The sequence below is a fragment of the Lampetra fluviatilis genome, chromosome 40 (assembly GCF_964198595.1).
Source record: "Lampetra fluviatilis chromosome 40, kcLamFluv1.1, whole genome shotgun sequence".
Taxonomy (NCBI): Eukaryota; Metazoa; Chordata; class Hyperoartia; order Petromyzontiformes; family Petromyzontidae; genus Lampetra; species Lampetra fluviatilis.
The window spans coordinates 3,848,461-3,873,342 of NC_136314.1; the positions used below are offsets into that span (position 1 = coordinate 3,848,461).

The 24,882-nt window shown below is 49.0% G+C and overlaps 1 protein-coding gene across 4 annotated transcripts in view; it reads right to left on the minus strand.

The window, feature by feature from the left end:
• The window catches only part of LOC144946125 (plasma membrane calcium-transporting ATPase 2-like), a 182,091-nt gene that overhangs the window by 42,809 nt on the left and 114,400 nt on the right, over positions 1-24,882 (minus strand). For 3 of the 4 annotated variants that reach the window (XM_078874886.1, XM_078874888.1, XM_078874887.1), the window contains exons 7-9: positions 9,746-10,051; positions 8,313-8,527; positions 5,933-6,175 (exon numbers count right to left, since the gene is read on the minus strand). In XM_078874886.1, the coding sequence (XP_078731012.1) occupies positions 5,933-6,175; positions 8,313-8,527; positions 9,746-10,051 (764 nt within the window). Of the gene's footprint in view, positions 1-5,932; positions 6,176-8,312; positions 8,528-9,745; positions 10,052-14,708; positions 14,745-18,028; positions 18,161-24,882 lie in introns of all 4 variants that reach the window. The other variant, XM_078874889.1, reaches the window with a different exon arrangement.

Below are 24,882 nucleotides of genomic sequence, written 5' to 3' on the forward strand. Positions count from 1 at the left end.
GTTAATCTGAAATATTCAATAGAAAAATTGTTCAGCTCATGATTATTAATGAGGGAGGGGGGGTTGCCCCATGTGGAGTGACGTCACCCGCTAATGGTTATTGGGGAGGGGTGCGGGCATGTGCAGTGACGTCATCCCCTCATGGTTATTGTGGAGGGGTGCGGCATGTGGAGCGACGTCACCCGCTCATGATTATTAATGAGGGGAGGGGTGCGGCATGTGGAGTGCGCGAACTTCTTGTGCGTTAGTGGAAATTTCCACGCGTGCATGAATATTAATGAAGGGGGGGAGCCTCTTTTGCAGTGACGTCACGTACGGATATAGCACTGTGCTGCGTAGATACATTTTTTACCGTCACTTTCTGTAAAGAAACGTCATATTTGAAGCGACTTTGCTTAATAAATTATTTAATTAAGTTCGACCTTCCTCTGCGTTAGTGTAAAAATCCACTCACTCATGAATATTAATGATGGGGGGGGGAGTGGGCCTCATGTGGAGTGACGTCACGCGAGGGGGGGGTGGGCCTCATGTGGATTGACGTCACGCGGGGTGATGGGGGCACCGAGCGGGAGGGGGCACTTGGCAGAAGTTGACAGTTCGCAGCCCAGTGGCCACCCTGGTTAATATGGCGACTTGCATAAACCGCAAGTATGCACTGTCTGCTTCACACTGTTTGAGGGTGCTTTATAAATATTAATTATTTTTAAAAGATCGCGTAACAGTACGCAAATGACAGTGGGCCTTGTGTACCTGCATCGTGGTTTTTCTTTTTAAATAAAATTTGCCATAGTTTCTAAACGACTCGCAAATTATCTCAGCGGGTAAAGCCAAAAGCAACATTTTCTCCCCACCCCCACCTCCGCCCCCACCACCGTCCCCTACTGTGACTATAATCGTCTGTGACACATGGTGTGGTCCTGAGAGCTTTGTTGCTATGATAGCGTGGATACCAAATACGCTCGTGGTTTTATTTGGTAATTCTGCTGAACGAGACGGTCGGATAAATCCAGCACTCAACTCGCAATCGCGAGCTCCAAGTTGGGCTTGACTCAGCCCATCGTTCCTCCGCGGTCGATAAACGAGTACCACTCTGCACGAGCGGGGAGTTCTCATCTCTAGAACTTCCTTTCGCCGAGGCCCTTAACGCAAGCGGTTGCATCGGCTGGGCAATTGCAGGGCCGCACCTTTACCTTTCAACAGAATAAAGAAACCGCCGTGCAAAGGTTTTTTTCTCTTCCGCCGGGCGCTGAACTCGTTTGCTGGAAATGTGGGAAGCAAATAAAAGAGCTTTAGAGCTCATCGGATTCCTGCAGTATATCGCAAATATCCCGATTCTGTTTACCCCGGGAGGCTTTGTCGTGGTGCGTGTGTGGCAAGAGGCGGCAATCGGTGGGGGGCCGAACCAGGCAGACGAAGGGGACTCGACTAAATCACGCTGGGGCGGGGGGGGTCCGTTCGACGAACGCAAACGGGTGGGCGGCTTGGAAAAAGAGGGGCTGCTACATAAATTGCGTCGGTTCGTTCGGCTGTGTTTTTATTAAAAGCACGATGGGAGTGACACGCAGAGGGCGCTTCTGCTCCCTGATTGTGTCCGAGAGCATTGACGTGACTTCAAACCGGAAAACTGGCACTCATTCGGACACGCGTGTAGGATGGACAACAACAGCGCAATGTGAAAGTCGTCTTGTTGTTTCGGGGGTTAAAAATAGAAGGAACCGGAAAGAGAGGAAGCCCTAACAGAGGGTGTCGTGACGACGACGACGTCACAAGAGATTCGGTGCCAGAAAGATGTGGCCACGACTCGAGCGCATTGGCACAGGGCATAGGAAACGTGGAAAATAAATCACGAAATGTGCAGCGGACACCCACGGGGCTATCTGCCCCATGGATCGTGATGTAGATGATGATGAATGTCGGCGGGATGGAACGCATTCGCTGATGTGGGCAATATCGGCCTCCGGGGTGGGGGGGGGCATTAACGTTGGTGGGAGAGGGGGGGGAAGTCAATCGGCACAGCAAGCCAACAAACACTCGCTGGGTCCACGCCGGAGATGCAGATTCTAAGAGAGCAAATCGGCGCTTAGCCGGTCAGCTGGGCTTGGAGGGAGAGCGAGCGGCTCCCCATTGTTTTTGGCGAGTTTCAAAAAAACCTGTTTGCCGGGTCGACTGGGCCCATCATCCTTCCGGGGGCCGACAAATATAGGTACCGCTTTGTGTGGGAAGTTGTCCTAATGGACCACTGGTTGTCGGGACTGTTAAACGGGAGATGAGTGCCAATAATTGGTCATATGAGCCTTCATCCATCAGTGGATTGACCATGGCTGATGATGAAAACGATGGTGGTGATGAATTATCTTTGACCTGTGTAAGATAACGACGCCCGTGAATTCAATTCCGCAAGTCTTTTTAAATGTAATCTGTTTTTTTTGTATGCGGCCTCTGCGTGTGAATGCGTGTAGGTGTGTGTGTGTGTGCGTGGCGCAGTGGTTAGCGCTACGCTGCGCTACCAACCCGGCGACCCGAGTTCAATTCCCGCTCATGGCCACCACCATCGGTGATGGTTTTCTGAACCGGGCCTGAGCACCTGATGCGGTGAACATCGCCACTGGGGGAGACAAAGGCGGCCGGGCGTGGTGCTGGCCACCCACCCCCTTCGTGCTCCATGCCGGCCTTCATCGGTGCTCGCTAACAGCACTTGCCCCAACAGTCTGTTGAAGGCTGTATGGGTGATCTTTGTCTCCGTGAGTTTGCATCACAGCGGGTGGGGATTGCTTCAAGTCACTCAGAACGTCGATTTGCACAAATTAAGAATTTGCGTCCGAGTTGCAAACTGGGATAACCTCCGTGCCATTTCGAACACGAGCCGCGATTGGCGGGCGGATTGGGACTCCTGTCTGGGATTCAGACGTTCTTCTGACAGCGCTGCGCCCGCCGGAGGATGAATCCCAAGAGGAATAATAATTATAATAAAGACGGAATCGCTTTTCAAACCGGAAGGTGCGATTGTGCTCATCCGTGCGTCCCGCTACAAACGAGAACGAGCCGTTCATCGTTAACGAGGCCTGCGCGAATTCTCTCCAACGCCCGCGCCTCGCGGGGTTAAGCAAAAACACTGAAAAGTCAGTCGCTGCAATTAAACTCGGCAAGGATTCGCAGCAATTATCAAGTCTTGTCAGCGGGTGAGCTGATGGGACTGAGGAGGGGAGGCAAGCAGCAATCAATAAAAGCATCGGTCGGCACTCATTGCTCGTGCCGGCGCGTAAGTTCCGGCGTGTCTGTTGGAATATTATATTTTGGAGTCATCTTATTTAAAGGCTCCCTTCATCATCCAAGCGTCGCTAAATCGACACGCGCAGAGAGCTGAACGCGAGCGGCGATTATTACTATGACTCTTTATTTGTTATTTTACCAGGTAAGGTCCGCTGAGCTCTATAGCTCTTTTTCAGAATCGACCTGGCCACAAATGATTGCTTAACGAAGTGTCTTATCATCACATGGACGTTTATAGCAGCCAAATGCTCTAAAACGCCGACAATTCTAAATGTGGAGGGAAAACCCCGGAGGACCTGGAGAAAAATCCACGCGGCCACGGGGAGAGAGAGAGACGTGCAAACTCCAAATATAAACTTGGTGTCAGGGTCGGGATCGAACCCACGGCCTCCTGTGTCCCAGGCGCGGGAGTTAACATCTCCTAGCCACCGTGATTAGTGCTCGCGTTCAGCGAAACAACCCTGTACCTACGATGGGTGTTGTAGGTAGCAGGGTTGTGGTGTGTGGCCAAGAGGATGTCCTTGCCGTGTCCTGCATGAAGCCACACTCCTCAGATTAGCACGGCTGGCTACGTATGGTGCGAAAGAAGTTAAAAATACTAAAAAAAAATGGAATTGGCCAAATATCTCAATGCAGGAACCTGCTTTGAGATTGTTCTAAATCAGTGGTGTTTAACCTTTACCGCAGCCTCCAATCGTTAAACACATGTATCATGTTAATACATGCATAGGTTTCATGAAACAAAGTTGTACTTACATGCCCTTGCTTAATTTGTGTTTTCGATTATCAACCTTCAAAAAAAATATGGCAATGTCTCGCACCAACAGATAGGGCATCTTGCAACCCCAGGGAGTGGCGTGCACCCCAGATGAGGAACCGCTGGCTTAGACCAAATCGGAAATAATTTGTTCGATCTCGGCCATTCTCGGACCTGGGTCCAGCATTTGCGGGAGTTACGTGGAGGGCGCCAGAGGGCAGTGCAGCGAAAGAAACAACAACATTCCACCTCCACGTTCCCATGGTCCCTGCCTTTGCTAACCCACATTGACCGGCGTGGTTCAAGTACGGTCATGTGACACGTGCGACCCGCACGGCATGGTTGAGGGCTTCATCCAGCAGTGGATTGACACGGGGTAGGGCTGTGCAGACCTAGGGAGTGGGTGGTGGGAGGTTTCGGGTAACACTGCCACTATTTTGTGAGTTCGTCACGGTCAGGAATTGAGAGCCTTGAATTTCAAGGATTGCGTTCGCCGGCAACAACATAGCAACTCCCTTCAACTGACGCAGACGTAATTATGTTTTTGTGCGGCTATATATATTTATTTCTACAGAATGCTAACGACCCGTACTAAATTGGTTTTAATTAATTTGCTCCTGGTATCAGCATGGGGGGGGGAGGCATTAACCAATATGCTGATCTGTGCGCGCTGCCGATCGCTGGCGCAGCCCCAGCGGAGTTGTCTAAAAAAAGTCAATTAAGTCCAAAGAAACGGTAAACGGCACACTTCAACATCTACATCAAGCTCTCGGGAATATCATAATGAATTGTAGCGACCTCAAAGCCTCATGTGAGTAGGTGTTAGAGTTGCCACGGTAGTATCTCCCCTCCCCCCACCGCCCCGACTCGCGCCTCCACCTCGCGCCCACATCCCAAGTTTATTTAACGCTTTGAACTTTTTACCATCAACTTTGGAACACTGGAAACGAACGCGGCAGGTAAGCCTTGTTGCTATAGTCGCCACGTACAGAGACTCCTCTACTTACGAACATTCGCCTTACGAACTTTCAGAGATACGAACAAATCTGTCCGTATATCCAGTTGCCTGTTCAGAACGAGAGTCGTAAGTTCCTACGGAAAACCGATATTGCAATTGCATCTTCGTACGTACAGTATGTATGTAAGTATGTCATGTACGTGTATCTGTATCCTCTAGATTGACAATTCCTTTCTTGAGAACTGCTTTTTGTGTTTAGTGTGTTGTCCTTCCCCGCATTTTCAATTAGCACGATTGGCTACGTACGGTGAAAAGGAAGTTGAACATGAAAACGCGTATCCTGTATTTAACCAGGAGATGATATAAACCCAATGAGACGCATGCAAACAAAAAAAACGTAACCCATTTTCGCAAGGGATCCCCCCTGGGTACAAACTTTGACATGGCGAGACTCATCGTAACTTGCTGAGACACCTCTACTAGACATCTGCGAACAAAAGGAAGCTCCAAGGGTCATCGCATTCCTCCGGAGCGGGGCTAAATAAAGATTCGGATTCGATCGCGGCAGCACCCGCCCCGCCTGCCCCACCCATCCCCACCCCGCCCCACCATGCCTGCATCAACCCCACCCCACTCACCCCACCCCGCCCCACCCTACCCCACTCACCCCGCCCAACCCTACCCACCCCACTCACCCCGCCCCACCTTACCCACCCCACTCACCCCACCCCACCCTACCCACCCCACTCACCCCACCCCACCCTACCCACCCCAGTCACCCCACACCACCCTACCCACCCCACTCACCCCACCCCACCCTACCCACCCCACTCACCCCACCCCACCCTACCCGCCTTGCCCACCCGCCCCACCCCACTATGCTCGCCCCGCCCCGTCTACCGCCCCTTCCCACCTAGACGCGAGCGACCCGTGGGAGCGATCCTCACCAGGATCTTGGTGGTGTAGGCGCAGTTGACGGCGATTCCGTTGATGAGGGTTTCCACCGTGCTGGACGCCACGGAGTCGGGCTTCGGGATTCCGCGGTGGTGCACGTCGCCGATGTACACCTGCACCACCGTCATGCGGTTCGTGGTGAGCGTGCCCGTCTTGTCGGAGCAGATGGCCGTGGCGTTGCCCATCGTCTCGCACGCATCCAGGTGCCGCACCAGGTTGTTGTCCTTCATCATTTTCTGTCGAAGGGGGAGGTGGGGTGGGGGTGGCGCTATTCGTTGATGATGATCGAGAGCAATCGAGAATGCGTAAGGGCAACAGCGTTCTCTTGGTTCTTTCGGTAAAGTCACGTAGAATGGAAATAATAAAATAATAAAAATAAAACATAAACGTCGTGAGAATAATTTTATTATGTTTAATTTTTATTATTTTATTATTTCCATTCTACGTGACTTTACCGAAAGAACCAAGCAGATGAATCCCTGCAGTCACGAAAGCTTTAAATTGAAAAAGGCAACAGCGTTGTCGTTCGATCCTTGAGAGAGAGTAGAGGGAGATTCTATGGTTTTGGGAAAACCACAAAGTGGGATGGCAGCCACAGAGTCGGTGCCAACAATTGCCTACGCTCTGTGCTCCTGCATTCATTCTTTGGCCAACTCTGTCATTGCGTGAGCACCATTAGCGAGGACCTATTAAGGCCGGGACAGCACAGGAGGAGGTGGGTGGCCAGCACCACGCCCGGCAGCCTTTGTCTCCCCAATGCTGATGTTTACACACTGCACCAGGTACTCATTTACGACTGGGTCCACCTAGGGGAGGCCCAAGATCAGTCCGAAAATCGTCAACTGGTGCTGGACGTGAGAGCGAATCGAACTCAGGTTGTTGGGTTCGAAGTGCTGCTTGCTAACCTCTGAACTCCCACGCACCACACGTGACACAGACATGTTGGGTCCATGGGCATCACAACCTCTCATGCAAAGGTCACAGTTGAAGCCCAATGACATTCGACTCAGTTAGAATATGTAATAAAGTTTACAAAGGGATGGCCATTGATTTCAGTGCCGTAAGTAAAAGCCCTCGAGGGAAAAGGTAGTGCAGTCTAATCGATACGCAATCGCAGGTCCAGCAGGTGCACAGGCTTCAAAGCAACCCTGACCACAGCAGCAATCACGCTGTGGAGTGTGACTGCTACAGGGGCCATCCGAGTGCACAGCAGGACATTCGACGGCGATGTGGATACCGATGGACTCCCAAGCAAAGGTGGATTTTTACAACGCGCAAACCCTGGTGCAGAATTGCACGTGCCAGCTTGAAATAAGTGAAGGCGGGGTGTGCGATCATTTGGTCGTTTTTGAGACCACACCGACTGGGAAGAATTGAGAAAACATGGACACATCCTCACAAGAAGTGGTGAAACATGGGCACAGCTGTGGGCCGCTTTCATCACCCCCACCATTGGAACAGTGGAGTCGTCACTCTCGCACCTCCGAATTAGCACGGTTGGCTACGTATGGTGCGAACAAATAGGTACACTCTGTGCTTACACAATAATGGTCCTTTACAAATCCCATTATGCCGTTGACCAACGCACTCGGAATTCACCCAAACTCATTGGATTTCGGAAGCTGTGCAGAATTAGGCCTCTGACGGTCCTTCGCTGGGCGACCACCGTGCATGACGACAGGCTATAGACTGTGGAGGTTTGTGCGGTGGTGGACAGCGGTGGCGTTGTGGTTCGCGTGCTACGAACTGGCGACCGGAGTTTGATTCCCACTCACGGCCAGCAGCAATGACGATTATCTATATCGGTTCTGTGCTCTCCCCTAGGTCGACCCAGCCTCAAATGAGTAGCTGGTGTGTTGTGCAAAGATCGCCAATGGGGAACCAAAGCGGCCGGGCGTGGTGCTGGCCAACCACTCCCTCGTGTGTTGTGCCGGCCTTCATAGGTCCTCGCTAACAGCACATGCCCCAACAGTCTCTCACTTACACACACGTGCGTGCGGGTGCACACACACGCACAAACACTCCCAGCGCGAGGGTGACTCATTTTATCTCGCGGAGGATCACTGCTGAACAAAATAGGTCCGCCGTTCTGTTTGCAAGTACGTGTTCGCGTTTTAAGTCAATGTAAAATGTTTTTAATGGAAGTTGGTTCGTAAGTACGGGTGTTCGTAAGTTGGATGTGTTCATCAGTTGGATGTGTTCATAAGTACGGGTGTTCGCAAGTCGGGTGTGTTCGTAAGTCGGGTGTTCCTAAGTCTAGAACTCCACGTACACACAGACCCGGGATCCGCCATTGTTGCACGCACGCACGTGGCACGCACGTGGCACGCACGCGGCACGCACGCGGCACGCACACGGCACGCGCGCACGAACCTTCACGGAGTAGGCGAGTGAGATAGTGACGGCCAGAGGGAGTCCCTCTGGCACAGCCACGACGAGCACGGTGACGCCGATGATGAAGAACTTTACGAAGTACTGAACGTAGACCGGCGTGCACTCGGCCAGCCAGGGCCGGCCCTCCACCCAGAACGTCTGGATGACGAAGTAGAGAATGAGGATGAGGACCGTGATGGAGGACATGACCAGGCCTGTGTGTGGACAGACGGGGTTGGGGGGGGGGTTTAAGGGACACGGGTAGAGAAGGGTGAGGGTAAGAGCAACACAGTGAGCTAGTAGGCGCGTGTGCGTGAATGTAGGAGGCAGGTATAGATCTTGAGGGCACAACGAGAGGCAGAGCAAGGTGCTGAGAGGTTATTGAAGGTGAACACAGCAGACGGCAGGTATCTGTGTGGGCGATCAACAATGTCTGGAACTTCCTTCCCCTAGTCATCTGAGCTGTAGAATCCCTACCACCCGTTCAATAACAAGTTCAAGACCTTGTACTATCCTTCTGCCTATAAGTGTCTCTTTCTCTTCTATAATGTGATATCAGTATTCCTACGTTATACACTGGATGCACATGTCTGTTTAACGCGTAGGCTTTTGTGACCGGGTAAACGTCGCGTGATGGTCGCCTCCCCGTTCGTGGTCCTGAGATGTCCATGATCCTGATGAATGGACTCGGCAACCACTCACGATGGAAAGCTTCTTGACTCCCTCCAAAAGTGGTGCTCGTTTTTAAAGACCAACAGAAAAGTGATCGTAAAAGTTGTGACCCCCCCCTCCGCCTGGGATTTGAACTCGCAACCTTCCAACCGTGAGGCTTTCATTTGGCAAAGGTCAAACCCATTGGGAAATAAAACGCTCATGTTCCATGGGGACTTGGTTGCATCGTAGAAACCTGGTCACTACAGCAACAAAACATGAACGATCCTAAAACGTGGTTCATTTACGAACGGCAAGGTCATGCATCAAGGATGGTATACCTAATACAAAAAAATACAAGGCTAATAGAACGCCAATTTAACACGGAGGCTTTAAAGCACATCGCATACAAAATCAATAACTCAAATTCTGAAAAGCAGAGCAATCGATTGCACAACTTGAACATACATCTGAGGGCCAAAAGTTATTTGAAAGTAGGACGAGCATAGTAAGGTTTTTATCAAAAAAATAGATGGTACCACGTGGTCAGATAAGTGGCCACCGTCACTGCTCTCTGCCATATGAATGTGCAATTGCCACCATTGGTTCGGGGCCACCGATGAACGGCGCCAGGTGCCACCCCACGCACATTTCACACTTTGACACTTTCAATCCTTTCTTCCCACCTTCGCATTATGTGCCATTGGCTTGACCTGCCGGCTGCTTCGCATCACAAGGCTTGAGGGGCTATCTGCGTCTCCCCACACCCGCAGGTTACTCACCGGCTTTCCCGATCTGCACCGCGAGCTTGGTGAGCTTCCCCTGCAGCACCGATTTCTCCTTCTTGGACACGTTGGGCTTCTTTTTGACCTCCTTGTTCTCGTCGCCAGCGCCGCCGTCGGCGCAGGCGACGCCTCCCTCGCCGCCGACCACGCCACCCGTGGCGGCCGGCATCGGGGATGAGGGCACTGCCCCAAAGCCGCCGATACCGCCGCCGCCACCACCGCCAGCCGTGCCACCTCCAACCACCATCACCTCCGGAGTCTTCAGCGGTTGCATTTCCATGGCCGCTCCACCTGAGGCTTTAACTAGGAGAAGGGGGGCAGCAAGCACAAGTTGAGGACATTACATTGTAGTTTTCATCAGATCCAACTAACATGGTTGTCATTTTAACACGTAGGCTTTCGCGAACCAACACACCGGTGGGCTAAAGAAGTGAATTATTTTGTCCTTTGGAAAACGTGACACATTTTTTACTGTTTGGCCGTGTCGGGTCGTGGAGGGTTGCGACACATTTATAAATAACGCGATCTGACCCAAACACCTATATTATGAATGGTTGTCATTGGTAAGGATGTTTTGCCGTAGCGCCATGGATAGCACACTGGACTTGCAATCCAGAAGCCACCGGTCCGATTCCATCTCCTGGCATGGCAGTGGAAACAATGGGGCAAGGATATATACATCGCCACACCACAATTTGTTTGGCAGGTCCCGTGTGGTGGGGTACAGTGTGAAGTTCTCCCACCTCTTCCAAGATGTCTGGTGGGCGTGGAAGAGTAGGCAAATTACCTTCTAGAGGGGTTATTTTTGAGTTCCTTCTACGAGAGGCCCCTCCTGCGAGGAGCAGCATGAGCAAGTGATTGCAGGGCTGCACCATCACCAAGAGCTCGAATTATTCGGCAGTTTGAGCTACGCCCATGAATCCACACCGACGCAGACTTGGCATTGAGAACGTTTCTCTAAAGCCTCCACGTGCAGGCCACGCCGTTGCTGGCGACAGAGCGCGTTCGCACCGAGGGGAGAAAGCGGCGGTCGCCAATGTCCCGAGTGCGATCGTCTCGAACGCTTCTACTGCGTAGGCTTTGGCGGACGTGCTGCCGCCGCTGCTGCTGCTGCAACTCTGACGTGGTTGTGGGTCATGCCCCGCGTCGTTCGGAACGACGCCCGACGTTTCGCTTGCCCTTGCTGGAAGAGCCTCTCACGGAACGATTCGCGGTTCCCACTGTCCTGAAGAAGCTCTCCGGTACTCGAAGCAAAACGTCGGACATATTGCGCCCAACGGCTTTGCTGTTAAACCTGGAAAACGCTGCAGAGAGCTGGACGTATTTTGTTTTGTGTATGTTTGCGTAGTTTTATGAACTGATTAACTGAGCTCAAACTGCGTTTTTATCATAATTCCTTCATAGTGGATGATACCTGATAGATGCCCTGTCAACTCAGAATTTATGGCAAAGGAAGACGCAACCCAAAAGAAAACAGATATTATTTTCTCACAAATTCAGGTGCGACAGAAAATAAAACACATTCACAATTAATTACAATTTCGATATAAATGCAACCATATCTCAAGACGCCCTACAAAATACTGGCCCATGCGTTTTATTTGGAAAGGTCAGGTGTTTAAGATAATGTTCATGTTTTCATCGTCGGTGAAAGGGAACGGAGAAGGGGGTGGGGGGGGGGGGTCACGTGTTCGCATTTGGGAAGGGAGTCCACAGCACGGAGAGCTGGGGGAGCGGGAGGATGAGTGAACAATTCCAGACTACATGAGCAGCAGATGAGATGGAGCGACCTCCCACAACGAGAAGGTTGACCTTGGGGATTTTGCAGGAGACCTTGGCGGAGAAAGTGGAGAGGACACGAAGTCGACAAACGCTGCGGGATGAGCGGTGGGAGCGGTAGGTGGGGGGGGGGCGAAATCCGTGGAGGATTTTGAAGATGGCAAAGGCATGTTTGTAGTTGATCTTAGTCACTGCATTGGGAGCCGGTGGAGGGGAGAGAGCTTAGAGAGAGTCTGTTGGAGTGATGTGGCCTCGTTTTACTCGCGAGCGAGGAGTCTGGCAACTGGATCTTCAACCGTGTCTGAGCAATCGGACGTGTGGGGGGGGGGGGGTGGGAGTGGAAATGCGGCAAAAAAAGTCAACCGCATTACGCGCTTGACTCTTTTTTGGGTCCTTCAGACCTCCGGGTGAAGAAACGCGTCTTGCCGCTCCGTCGCCGAGACGGCAAACGACGAGATGTCGCAGCGCAGCTTGCCGACGATGCGCGTCCTGGGCTATCTGACGTGACTCGAAAGCTTAGTGAGAAGACGCTTGAGGAGATGCTCACAAAGCTGGCTGTCACCTGATGAAGCTGGTTGTAATTACTGGCGAAACGTCGTTCTCAGATTGTAAATGTTGTGGCTTGGCTTCTCCGACACACCGGTTAGTGCTGTACGAGTGACGAATTGGCACGTTCTGTTTACGTGACAAACCTTACTAGTTGGCTGTGTCGGGTGGTGGCGGGTTTAACGACGCATTTATATATTTACGCGATTTAAGCCGAAAAAACCTCTATTATGGAGAAGATGCTTATAGCTGATGTTGTTATGAAAATGTGACTTTCAGATGCGCACTGCCTTGGTGCCTTGTATAGCAGCTTGAAGTTAACGTGACTGCACTAGCACAATACAATCATCATCAGCCACGATCTGTTCACTGCTGGGTCAACTGAGACCCCAAGCCCTCATATCTCACAGCCTCGTGAAGCAGGCTATCCCATCTAGCTCCTCCACACGATCCCATTCCATAGCTCCATCTCCAAGCTGCGCGTCCTGTCGTGCGCCGCGTTCCCACCTTTGCCTGCCCACTCCATCGTTAGCCTAAACCGTCAGCCAACATCCCTTCAGACGACGTCTCCTTACCTAGCCCACTTACTTTTATTCACAACAACAAAACAAATAAAACGAGGGATTACAACGGCAAAAAAAAACATTGTTTCTTTATAACTGCTTGCTGGCCACGCACGGTGCGAAATAAGTTCAACATAGGTACTGGGCTCCCATTTTCTACGTACGCTCACGATCGTTTACCCTCGCCACCTTCAACTACCATCATCAACCAGCGTGATGAAATGCGATCAAGCAAGCCCCGTGACCCGCGCACGGCATGGGGAAGGTCCTCATCCAGCAGTGGTTTGGCACAGTGCCGTGCGTGTAATTGCTTTGGTGGGGCTGTGGGTGTGCCGTGGTCGATTTGATAGGGCAATGAAATACACGTTTATAGCATGGGCGGTGTGAACGTTTTACTTATGTGCCAACATCGCAAATACACCTTTTGGGTCATACATTTTTACAAACTGCATTTTACTGTGCTTTCAGTTAAAATGTAAAAAATAACGAATATCGTTTAAAATGCAATGACATCACGAAACATGTATAACCATTCTGGTTAAATGTATGAGCAGTTTTATATCTTAATATCATGAATTAAGAATTGTACAAGCACTAGTTACAGTTTATACTGAATGTATTGACATTGAATCCAGGTTCGTAAAGCGCTGAACGCATTACTGTAACCAGACTACCAAAGGATTACCTGTAATCCGGTATTTTTACCTTACTACTGATGTAATAAAGTAATATATTACTACGAACTAGTATTTGCTAGATGAATACTCTTCATGTTTGCTTTCGTATTATCATTTTAAATTCCAAAACAATTACTCGACAATTAATTTGGGAGAATAAGCATAACCCGTAAAAACAAAGTTTTTCACTATAAATCCTTTCGTCCTCTGGCTTGAGATGGCTGCCACCTATGGGTCAGATGATTGCATTGCACCATTAAGCAATTGGTAATTAAATATAAAAAAACAATTCCTAAAAAATTTAAAGTTATGGAAAACATTTTTCACGAAAATTCATTGTCACGCACAACGAGTCTGTGTGCTAAATGTCAGCTCGATTGGATCACGGGAAGTTGGTTAAAAAACGACCGAAAGATTTGCACGGTCCTAAGCAAGCAAGTGAACTTAATATAAAGGATTAAAAAATAATGGCGTCATTTTCCCTACGCGGGTTATTCCAGGACCAAGGCTTCACGTTTTGTATGCACCTGGCAGTGGTGGCGCATGCCTCCTATCCAGCACTGGAGGAAGCGTGTGTTGGTGGATCGCACAAATGTTGTGAAACTCCCCTTCCCTTGGGTCTCGAGGTGCCATAACCTGGACAGCGAGTCGACTAATCGCCATCTGTTTCCATCTGTACGGGCGATCGAGCGTTGCCCCCCCCCCCATGCGCAAGGCGTGGGGTTTTCTCCGGATGCTCCAGTTTCCTCCCACGTGGTACAATAAACACAGCTCATCATTCATTGCCAAGGACAACATCTTGACAAATAAAAGCCCCAACGTAGCAGGACCCTCCTGAAGAAGAGTCATCCAGCTCGGTGTGGCTTTCATGGATAAAATAATTAAATCAGAGGTAGTGAGATACAGCCTACAGTCGTAGCAGCGTGCCGCTATTCTGGAGGCTAGATCGATCAAAATGTTTCATTTCATTACACGTTAAGTTTGCCCCCCGTCATGAGATTATGGAATTGCCACCAAAATGTATATTTTAGCCAAGGGGGCACTTTGAGATTGTTTCATAAAAGTGTTGTCAGATTGTGAATTTTCAAATATCACGTACAGTTAAATGATATTTAAATGATATGTAACTGCACGTATTTAAAATGATGTAATCGGAGACTATTTATAAGTAAGCCTAACCCCCATTGCCGGGGAGTTTAACCTGTGTTTCCGAGATTGCCGGCTCATTGCTGAAAGTGAAGAACGGACAAACCCTGCTTTTGAATGGAGCGTTACTTTCCAATATCCTGCACAAAGTATTATTGTTATATAACCTCGATATATAAAGTGGCAGTCGTTTAGAGAAATATAACACAACTTTTTTAGTTTCTGGTTTATATGTTTTTTTCTCATTACCTTTGCCAGTCTCCACAGTTGCGTCTTGGTTTTTTCCTGAAGGCATACAAATGCATTTTGCACAACAACAAAAGGGATGGGTTTTAAATGGAAAAAGGACCGCGACTCCGATGGTGGTTAAAACAAAGTTGGAAGACGCATGCGCGAGAACATCTGAATATGTTTCGGTGCGTTATGCGACCTTTAGCAATTACCCAGACATAGCGTGCTGCAAAATACAACACAGTGATACATGCCGCCTGATACCCAATGCAAAAATTAAAGTAATATTATTGAGCACCCCCTTGCACTCAACGGGCGATGCTAATATTTGCATTTAATGGTCACCGTGTTAGATTGTGCATTGTAATGTGGTCAATGATTTAGTGTGCATATTACACGGCACTGTGTGTGTATACACTTCACTGGGGAGCGGTGGTGTAGCGGTTAGCGCGCTGCGCTACGAATCTGGCGACCCAGGTTTGATTACCGCTCACGACCAACACCGGTGACGATTATCTGAACCAGTCCTGGGCCTCTCCTAGGTCGACTCAGTCTCACATGAGTACCTGGTGCGATATGTAAATATCGCCACGAGGGAGACAAAGGCGGCCGGGCATGGTGCTGGCTACCCACCCCCTCGTGTGCCGTGCCGGCCTTCATAGGTGCTACTCGCTAACAGCACTTGCTCCTACAGTCTGTTAAGGCTATACGGGGATCTTTGGCTGCACTATCCCCTTTGTGCTGTGCTTGCCTTAATAGGTGCTCACCAACAGCACATGCACAGGGATTTTTTAAGGCCAGACATTTACCATTTATATGAGATTCATTATTTATAATGGAGCTAAACTGGTATACAATAATTGACCCAGCCAATTTATAATTGGGCTGGGATTCCATAAATAACCAAGCAGGAATTTACCATACATAATTGAAATGGCAAAATATTTGTACGTAAGACATTTTTACGTATCATCGATAGGGGAAAATTACAAAATATAAATATGCTTCAAAAAAAACAATTGAGATGTTTAAGTGCAGCACAACAATTCAACAATTAGTGCAATACATTTCATTTTGATAGCTCAAGGATAAGCAGGATAATATAGATTTCCAAGCAGTGTTCATTTGGCCAGAATTTTTTTTATTGCATTTTAGTCAAGCGTCCTAGTCTAGCCGATGACCAACACTGGCTTTGTAGTCAAGTCTGTGGCTGTGGATTTCACGTTTCATGTCGTCATTCTCTCTCGATCTCGCCGACTCGAGCAGTCAAACGCCTGTGCTACTCCTCGTTGTTAAAAGTTGGCGAGAACTATGTGTAAGTTTCAGCCTCCCCCCCCCCGCGCTCCCCTAATACTTTCACGTCGACCTGCCCATTAACTCAGTGAATCTCTTCCTATGCAGTTGGAGCCAATCACCACGTTTGTTGTTTTTGTTTTGTTTTCTTGGCGCATTGTAGGGGTGCCACGATGGCTAGGAGATGTTAACTACCTCGCTTGGTATACAGGAGGTCGTGGGTTCGATCCCGACCCTGATGCCTGCTGTATATTTGCAGTTTGTGTCTTCTCCCTGTGGTCACGTGCATTTTTCTGCGGGTCCTCCAGTTTTTCCCTCCACATTTAGAATCAACATGCTTTTAGAGTAATTGGCTGCAATACATTTCCACGTGATAAGCCACTTCGTTGAGCTATTATTTGTGGAAATAAAACTATATTGCTCAGTGGGCCTTACCTGATGAAATAAAATAAAAAGTTTGGTTTAGCTTGGCTCTAAGAGGGCTTCTAGATCCGCCTGCATCGTTAATTTAGGCTCATCGTGGCCACGCTTGGATCGACAGTGGGCGGTCGTGGTCATCGTCATTTGCACTCCGTAGTCATCGTTGAAATAAATAAGAATCGACCTTTCGACAAATATTTTTGTCACTAGTTTCATTCACATAATTAGCACTTTAACATTTTACGAAGAAGGCTTTTGTGACCGATATTATGATTTGGTCATTGATTTTTTTTGGGGGTTGGGTCGCGTAAATAAAACGTTGTGTCGTGCACCTTTCTCCACCTGACACGGCCAATGAATAAAGTTGTCACGTGATGAACAAACGTGCCAGTTTACCGCTGCTACAGCAGCAGCACCACCGGTCTGTGTTGGAGAGAATTCTCACAACATTGAAATGGGTACGCCATTTCGCTGACAGTTACATCAAGCATCATCAGGCAGTTTCTAGAGTGATGTCGTTTTATATTATTGTAATCCCAGCACGGTGAATCACGAATCCACATGTCACACGTTCAACATGACACCTTGGATTGAAGCGAAGCGGGAGTGGAATTTGCGGGGAAGACATTCAGAGTTGGCAAAGCTTGGCATAGTTTATAATGCCTGGGCCTTTCCAGCAATAAGACGTCAACATAGGACCAAGAATGAGGAAAATCGGACTGCGAATAATGCCGACAGAAAAGTAGACAAGAGCGAAGCAGATTTTACTAAATGTGCACTACTCTACGCCACAGATCCCGGCGAATTAACAAAACCATGTCAACTCCACTGAAATTGGCCCCTTCTAATAACTTATTTACCCAGGAGAGCCTCGGGCGGAGGGAGGCCGAATGCACATTTTCAGGACGGTCCTGAATTGGGATGTTTGGCCAATTGCTCCTTGGTAAGTGTGCTTACATGTGGGCTGACATTGCAGCACCCAGGGTATGAAGAGATAAAGTTTGTGTGCACCACTTCGTGGGAAGTCAACAGTGGTCATCCTATTGATAAACTAGCCTCGTCACAGGATTGTAGATATGAGTGCCATCTCATTTGCCCATTACAACAGGGAAACTCCGATTCAGATTGTCATACACACATCCCCAGTGAAACGCACTCGTCACGTGTCTTTGCTTAAAGGCAACGAGACAAACTCCCATGTTAAAGTGGCACGCGTGTGCACGTTGTATCCCGTTCCGAAGTTCACGAATTACTGGTCGGTATTTACATCGTGGGTTCATCTTTTATTTCCCAGACCCGGATTTACTTTTGAGAAAAAAATTATTCAACTTTGATTTATTTATTGCGCTGCCAGCAATAATGGGCTGAGACGATCCAATCGCCATACTTGGGAACTCTGTTCAAGGGCAGCTGCAGCTCCCGATCGGAACCGCGCATTCGTCAGTGCTGACTCTCGTTTAGCTCAGACACGGCCAAATGATGAGCCTCTTTGTGCAGCTCGGCTAACTTGGGAAGGCGCGAGTGAGTTCAAGTGGCCCAGGGTGGAGTGCGGTCCCTGTGGCGATTTGCAGCGGAGTTGGCATTAATTTCGCCGGGGAGATGGGCGGAACGGCGGTGGCACGTACCGTTGGAGACACCCGGGGTTGGGTTCGCGGCGGAATTAGCGTGGCCCTGGGCACGAGGCCCGGGGCCCGGAACGCGGGCCGCTGGGGACGAACCCCTGGGGGGTTGTCCCTCCTCCACACCAGCTGGCTTTCCTGAGCGCAGGCAGTGGCGTTGGCGGTTTGGGACGGAGGTGGCGGCGAAAGGTTGTGAAGGCGACGGAGGTGATGATGGATGTGGTGACAGATTTTTGAATTCACGTGGAGTTGTTGGTGGTGATGGATTTGACAATGCAGGTAATGGTGGTTGTAGTGGTAATGGTGAAGTTAATGAGTGGCGGCGGTGGTCGTGATAGAAATGAGGCAGGTGTGGTGGAGGTCGTGGATGTGCGAACGCAGGGTGGTGTTGGAAGTTATGCAGGTGGTGAAGGTGGGGTAAGTGGGAATATGAGTGGTGAAAAAGAGGTGCGAATGGGGGTGGTGTAAATAAAGATGGCATTTGAGGTGGTTGTTATAGCGGTGAAGGTGATGGTATTCAGCATAGAGTTGGTGGTGGTGGTGAGTATTGTGGTCGTGGTGGCAGGAGTTGGTAATGATGTAGCGGTGATGATTTTTAGATTAATCATTGTTGCGTAGTTAATGATGATAATGGGATAGTGACCACAAATGATACGACAAAGGTGGTGGTGGTGGTGGTGAAGATGTTATTGAAAAATATGATGCGAGTCAAAGTATAAAATGAGCATATGCATAATTTTAACGACATGCAGTAACTTCAACTTGATAGCAACCAAACATTACACGCCTAGTTAAAGACAAATCACACGCACAATCTTTTAACAAAAGTAAAACCATGACACGGACAAATGCGAACGAGTCTAAGAGGTCCGCGGCAAAGGAGAACACTCGGGATCCAGACTGTGGCCATGGCGAGATTGAAGCGGCCTTACGGGCCTGGGTATCAGGTGCAAAACAACAGCTCAGAGATCTAGCAGAAGGAAGGCAGCAATGGCGACGGATAGGAGTACCACAGATGTTGGCCCTGATGACCTCTTGTGTATTATGTTGAGCTTCTTTCGCACCGTACGTAGCCAACCGTGCCACTTTGAACGAAAAATATAATATAGGTCCTCTCATGCGCAAGAATAGTCTCCCCGACCACCCCTATCTACCTGCAAATTCCTCACCCGCGGAATATAATACCTCTTTCTGCTACATTACACCTTAAAGTGGATGAATATTCATCCTATTACCGGGTTGTCCACGGCACACCAATGACGCTGCTGCAGCTGCTACTGGCAACTCCTGTTTTCTGTGGCAATTTCACTGACAGGAGGAGAGTCATGCGGCAGATTCCTCTGACAATAACCGCATTCATCTACATTTCAACTTGCTGTCTTCTGAATCTAGCATTCTCATCGTGCTGCTACCGAACCTAGATTATTGATATTTTTGGTGCAATTACATGATACATGTTTGTATTAAATCGGAGTACATATTTCGAATGTGTAAAAAACGTATACATTAATATTAAACTGTTCAATTTTCGCGGAATTTATATCATGTATGTTGAACTCCATTTACCTGACATGCACAGGCCAATCACCTCTTTGAGATCATCGCACCCAATCCTGATATTTTAAAATGGCAAAATAGCTTCTGAGGATTTCCATGAAGACAGTGTGGAACTTCGCGGATTGCCTGGCAGGCCTGGCCCTTTACAGAGAGAAGCAGTGCACTGAGAACATGTGCTGTCATAGGGGCTACGGGATCACGGCCTGAGCCACACTGCTGAGCTTCTCGCCTGCGATGGACGGATTGCCGAGCGTGAGTGTCTGCGACCGAGACTCACGGCGCCCGCCACCAAAAAGCCGAGAAAGCGAATCCCTCGCCACGTGACCTTCAGATGCCCTACACTGCCGAGATGGCTGACAGCGACGTGTGGTTGGTGTGAGAGTGGTGGTTTTGGGGAGCGGTGGTGTAGCAGCGGTCAGCGCGCTGCGCTACGAACCCGGCAGCCCGAGTTCGTCCCCACTCACGGCCAACACCGGTGACGATTATTTGAACCGGTCCTGGGCCTCCACTAGGTCGACTCGGCCTCAAATGAGTAGCTTGTGCGACATGTAAATATCGCCACTAGGCAGACAAAGGCGGTCGGGGCCTGGTTCTGGCCACCCACTCCCTCGTGTGCCATTCCGGCCCATCATAAGTGCTGTCTGACAGCACTTGCCCCAACAGTCTATTCAGGCTTGAGAAGGATGTGGGTTTAAATCCCCGTTGAGGGTTGATTCAGCCCATCATCGTCGTCAGCATCCGTCGTCATCTCGAGCCTCCAATTAGCTTCGTGCAGTGTGAAAGAAGTTGGATATACATACATCATGCCTGCTGTGCATGATGATGGTGATGATGATGATGTTGTTGATGATGATGTTGATGATGATGTTGTTGATGATGATGTTGATGATGATGTTCTTGATGATGATGTTGATGTTGTTGATGATGTTGATGATGATGATGATAGCCACGGCTAACATCGGTGTCGAGTGACATCTGAACTGGTCCTGGGGCACCGTCCAACCCTTCACCAACCCGCACGGGATCAGCATGGTGAAGTGTGGACAAACAACCCCCATGACCGACACGATGTCGGTAAGTCCTTTATCCAATAGGGGATCGATAAAAACATGCAAATGTAAACCATTAAGGCACCCAGGTACTTGGGATTACTCTGATGATAAAGTACCTTGATACAGCTGTCGTGGCTGTGACGGTACCACCTGAAGACGGAAGCTTGTGTTGCCTCCGAAACGTCGTGATTTTTATTTTATTTTACTTTTTAATGTTTTTTACCTACGTGACTTTACCGAAAAAACCTAAGAATATGAATCATTGCAGTCACGAAAGCTTCAAATCTAGAAATAAAGTACCAAATTCTGGTATGTGCGCACAAGAAATGTAATCAAGAGATTTCTAGCCCATGAGCATTGAGGTAGTTCTCATCACGTATTTACAGGCCTGAGCCAGTGGTAGAAATTACATGTTCCTGTGGCAGAGGTGAGTACATCCATCTACTACTACTATATCATGGTTCCTTTTTTTACCAGTATCAAAGTATGAACTATAACAATAACAATAGGTTTCACCCGAACTGGCAATACAACAGATATTTTATTAGATATTAAGTTGTATCCATATACGTTGACTTCTGCACAAAGTTGTACCAATTTTATCGACCACCCCCCCACTCCGAAGAGATGATGGACTGCGTCAAGCCCCCTCCCCCTTCCCCAAAAAAGGATTTGATCTCACCACCTTGGGATTTGCGAGCCTTTCGCCCTCCTCAAGCCCCTGGCAAGTTGTATACTCAAACAGCCCCAAGTAATCGGCATTTGGAGACTTGTGATGTATCAAAACATACCCCTTCTCAGCACCCCCTATTGATATAAAATGTTGCGTCACTTACCCACTCGGTTGTTAGGTGTAAGATGACGCTTGTTGGCATTGTTTATCAAGGCACGAGGGAGCTGAAATAAATCGCATTAACGGATTTTTAATTTGCACTCATTTACACTTCTGTTTCGAAAATAAGGAGCCAGGGACCTTGGCAGCATTTTTTCCACAATTAGTTTAAACGGAGACAGATCGCGGCTCGCAAATTGTTTTCTACTGCCTTTGTTTATTCACGCATCTCGTAAATTTTTGGCTGCTTTCAAAACAAGCAATCACCCCGAGGAGCGAAGTCAAAGAGAAGACATAAAACATGCACGTTTTCTTGACACAGTCCATCCACTGCACAGCCTTCTGGGAGCTCCTAATTTCGGCAGCCATCGATGCCACACAAGCAAACTCTGGACCGGTCGTCACATCCAGCGTCTCATCGGCAGAGTCAGACTCGCTTCCACCGCCGCTGGTGAACTCCCAGGTGCTGAAGGCAAGGGCCCTCTCTTTAAGATGGTGGTTCCGAGCTCACCGAAGATGTTGAAATACATCACTCAAAATCATCACGAGCGTCACTCTGCAGACTGTAACAATGCAACGTTCCACTTGTAAAACGCATCGCACAGCGATCGCTCGCTCGCTCGCTCTCGAGAACAGGGAACGAGTCGGAGGCGCCAGGAGGAACCAGAGACGAGCGGGAAGGCAGCCACGTGGTGAACCAAAACAAAATCCACCCCTCCCCCCAAGCGCTGTGGTCCTCTGTATATGAACGTGTTTACGGCAAATGAATGAGTGCTTACATATGTGAGGAAACACATGTGTGCAAGGGGGCAACACTATATCCCATACAGAGGGAACAGATGGAGATTAGTCCACACTTGCTGTGCACCGCCTTCTCCCGACGAGCCAGGGTTATGGCACCTCGATGCCCACGGCATGAGGGTTTCGCATCGCTCGTGCGATCCACCAACGCTCGCCTCCGAAGCGATTGATTCCGGCCGTGCGCAGCCGCCACCGCCGTCCCGGCAATTGCAAGATAGGAGCGGCAAAAAATCGACGAGCGGACAGAATACTGCCTCCTCCCCTTCGTCGTCGAGCTATTTCACCGCTCCTATGCCCTCGGAGCAACGCTTGGCGGGCAGAGAGAGAGTGGGCGTCTCGAGTGGATGCGGAGATAATCCCCAGCGTGGCATCCACGTAAACTAAACAAAGACGAAGATCCCCCCCGCCCCGGTGAAGCCTTGACAGACTGTTGGGGCAAGTGCTATCAGCGGCCGGCACGGCACACGAGCGGGTGTGTGGCCGGTCGACGTGCAGATCAATGACCCCTTAGAACATTGAGATCGTGCACTGATAACTTCATGCACTTTGTTCGGACTGAGATCACGGGAGCCGTCTAGTTCCACTCGTGAGCGCTGACCATTAGGTCCACCCTCACAGTAGTGCAAGCAGAAAAGGATTGCATGGGTATGAGTGCACAGACACGCACGAAAGACAAAGATCCCCCATACAGCCTTAACAGACTGTTGGGGCAAGTGCCGTTTACTGGGCACTATGTAAGCCGGCACGGCACGCGATGGGGCGAGTGGCGAGCACCACGCCCGGCCGCCTTTGTCTCTCCAGTAGCGATGTTTACACACCGCACCAGGTGCTCATTTGAGGTTGAGTCGACCTCAGGGAGGCCCAGGGCCGGTTCAAAAAACCCGTCACTAGCTAGCTGTCGCAGAGCCACAACTCAGAGCCCTACGAGGGATATTTTCATTCACAAACCAGGGGGCACTGCACTTACCCCACGCGCCCCGCTTGGCATTAATTAGTCATGTTTTTTAAATGTTTTCACAGTTCGGACTGTGCTGTCACCTGTGACACCGACAACTACGGAATCCATACTCTTTGATTCTTTCGGTAAAGTAACGTAGGTTTAAAAGAAAATAAATCACGACGTTTCGATTGCAACACAAGCAATCATCATCAGGTGGGAAAACTACGGCAAGAAATTTTTTTGCTGAAGTGCAATATTTGTTTTTCTTGCTGTGGTTTTTCCCACCTGATGAAATGTCGTGATTTATTTTATTTTGTACCTACGTGACTTTACCAAAAGAACCAAAGAGTATGGATTCCTGCAGTCACGAAAGCTTCAAATCTACGTAAAATATTCCGTATCCATGACCCAGACAAGAGGAGAGGGCTGGCGCTGGTCAGCGTAATAGCTGACGGCAAAAAGATGCCAGCCTTACCCTTCATGCCTCGGTGACGGATCACTGGAATGAGCTGATCTCATTTGATGGCATCAGTCTCATCGTTATCATGGCATGAGTTCACTCGTCACTTTTGATGTGGATTTGGTTTTTTTTTTCCCTAGACCTTTTTCTTATCACAAATTATATCAAATCATGTCACAAGAAGAAGTAGAAAAGGAAGGGCCCCGGTAGAGCCCTCGCAGTTTGCAGAGGCAAACGTTCGTCAGGCAAAATGGCCCTGCAAGGCGATGCCATGGAAACGCATCTGCAGTCAAATAAACATGCCTCTTATTCTTGGTTCTTTCGGTCAAGTCACGTAGAAGGGAAATAATAAAAGAATACAAATATAAAAAATACACATTTTTTAATATTTGTATTATTTTATTATTTCCCTTCTACGTGACTTTACCGAAAAAACCAAGAATATGAATCCCTGCAGTCACGAAAGCTTTAAATCAAAATTTAACATTCCTCTTGATAAAAATAATAATACATATCCTTCATTTAAACCTGCAAGGTGATGCCACAGAACTGCAACTGCAGTCAATTAAATACGCATCCTTGATGATGATGATGATAATAATAACAATCATGTTCTTGCACCATTGGAACCTCCTTTACCAGTAGCAAAATATGATAATTGGCTTTTTACCCTTTTATCTGGCAACAAAACTGACACCTTTTTTTTACAAGGAGTCATGTTTGCATTGGACCAGATGACGCCAAAAGGCGCCTTTTGGCGTCATCTGGTCCAACACCATGTGAGACTAGGCTCTAAGAAAAGCTGTCTCGGGTGTGGACCAATCAAGTTCAAGGACAGTGCATACATTATCAGAGTTGTGTTTTTTGTTTGCATTCCGACCGCAGGTATTGTGGTCAGTTTTGTTGCCAGATAAAAGGGTAAAAAAACAATTATAATAATGTTCTTTATTTAAACCAGGAAAGTCTCCTTGAGTCTTAATCATCCTTTTTCAGGATGGGTCCAGCACTGGCATGCGACCACAACTCCACAGGCGACAACACTTATCGTTCTGCCGCTTTACCTCTGTGGCTGCTTCCACTGGGAAATTCCCTCCCGTCTCTCCCCTTTTCTACCCCCCGCCCCCAAGCGCCCCCCCCCCCCGTGTATGGCCTTACTCGGTGCAGGAAACGCGTGACGTTCATAACGCCTTTAAGAGTGCTGTTTGTCGCTGGCACCTT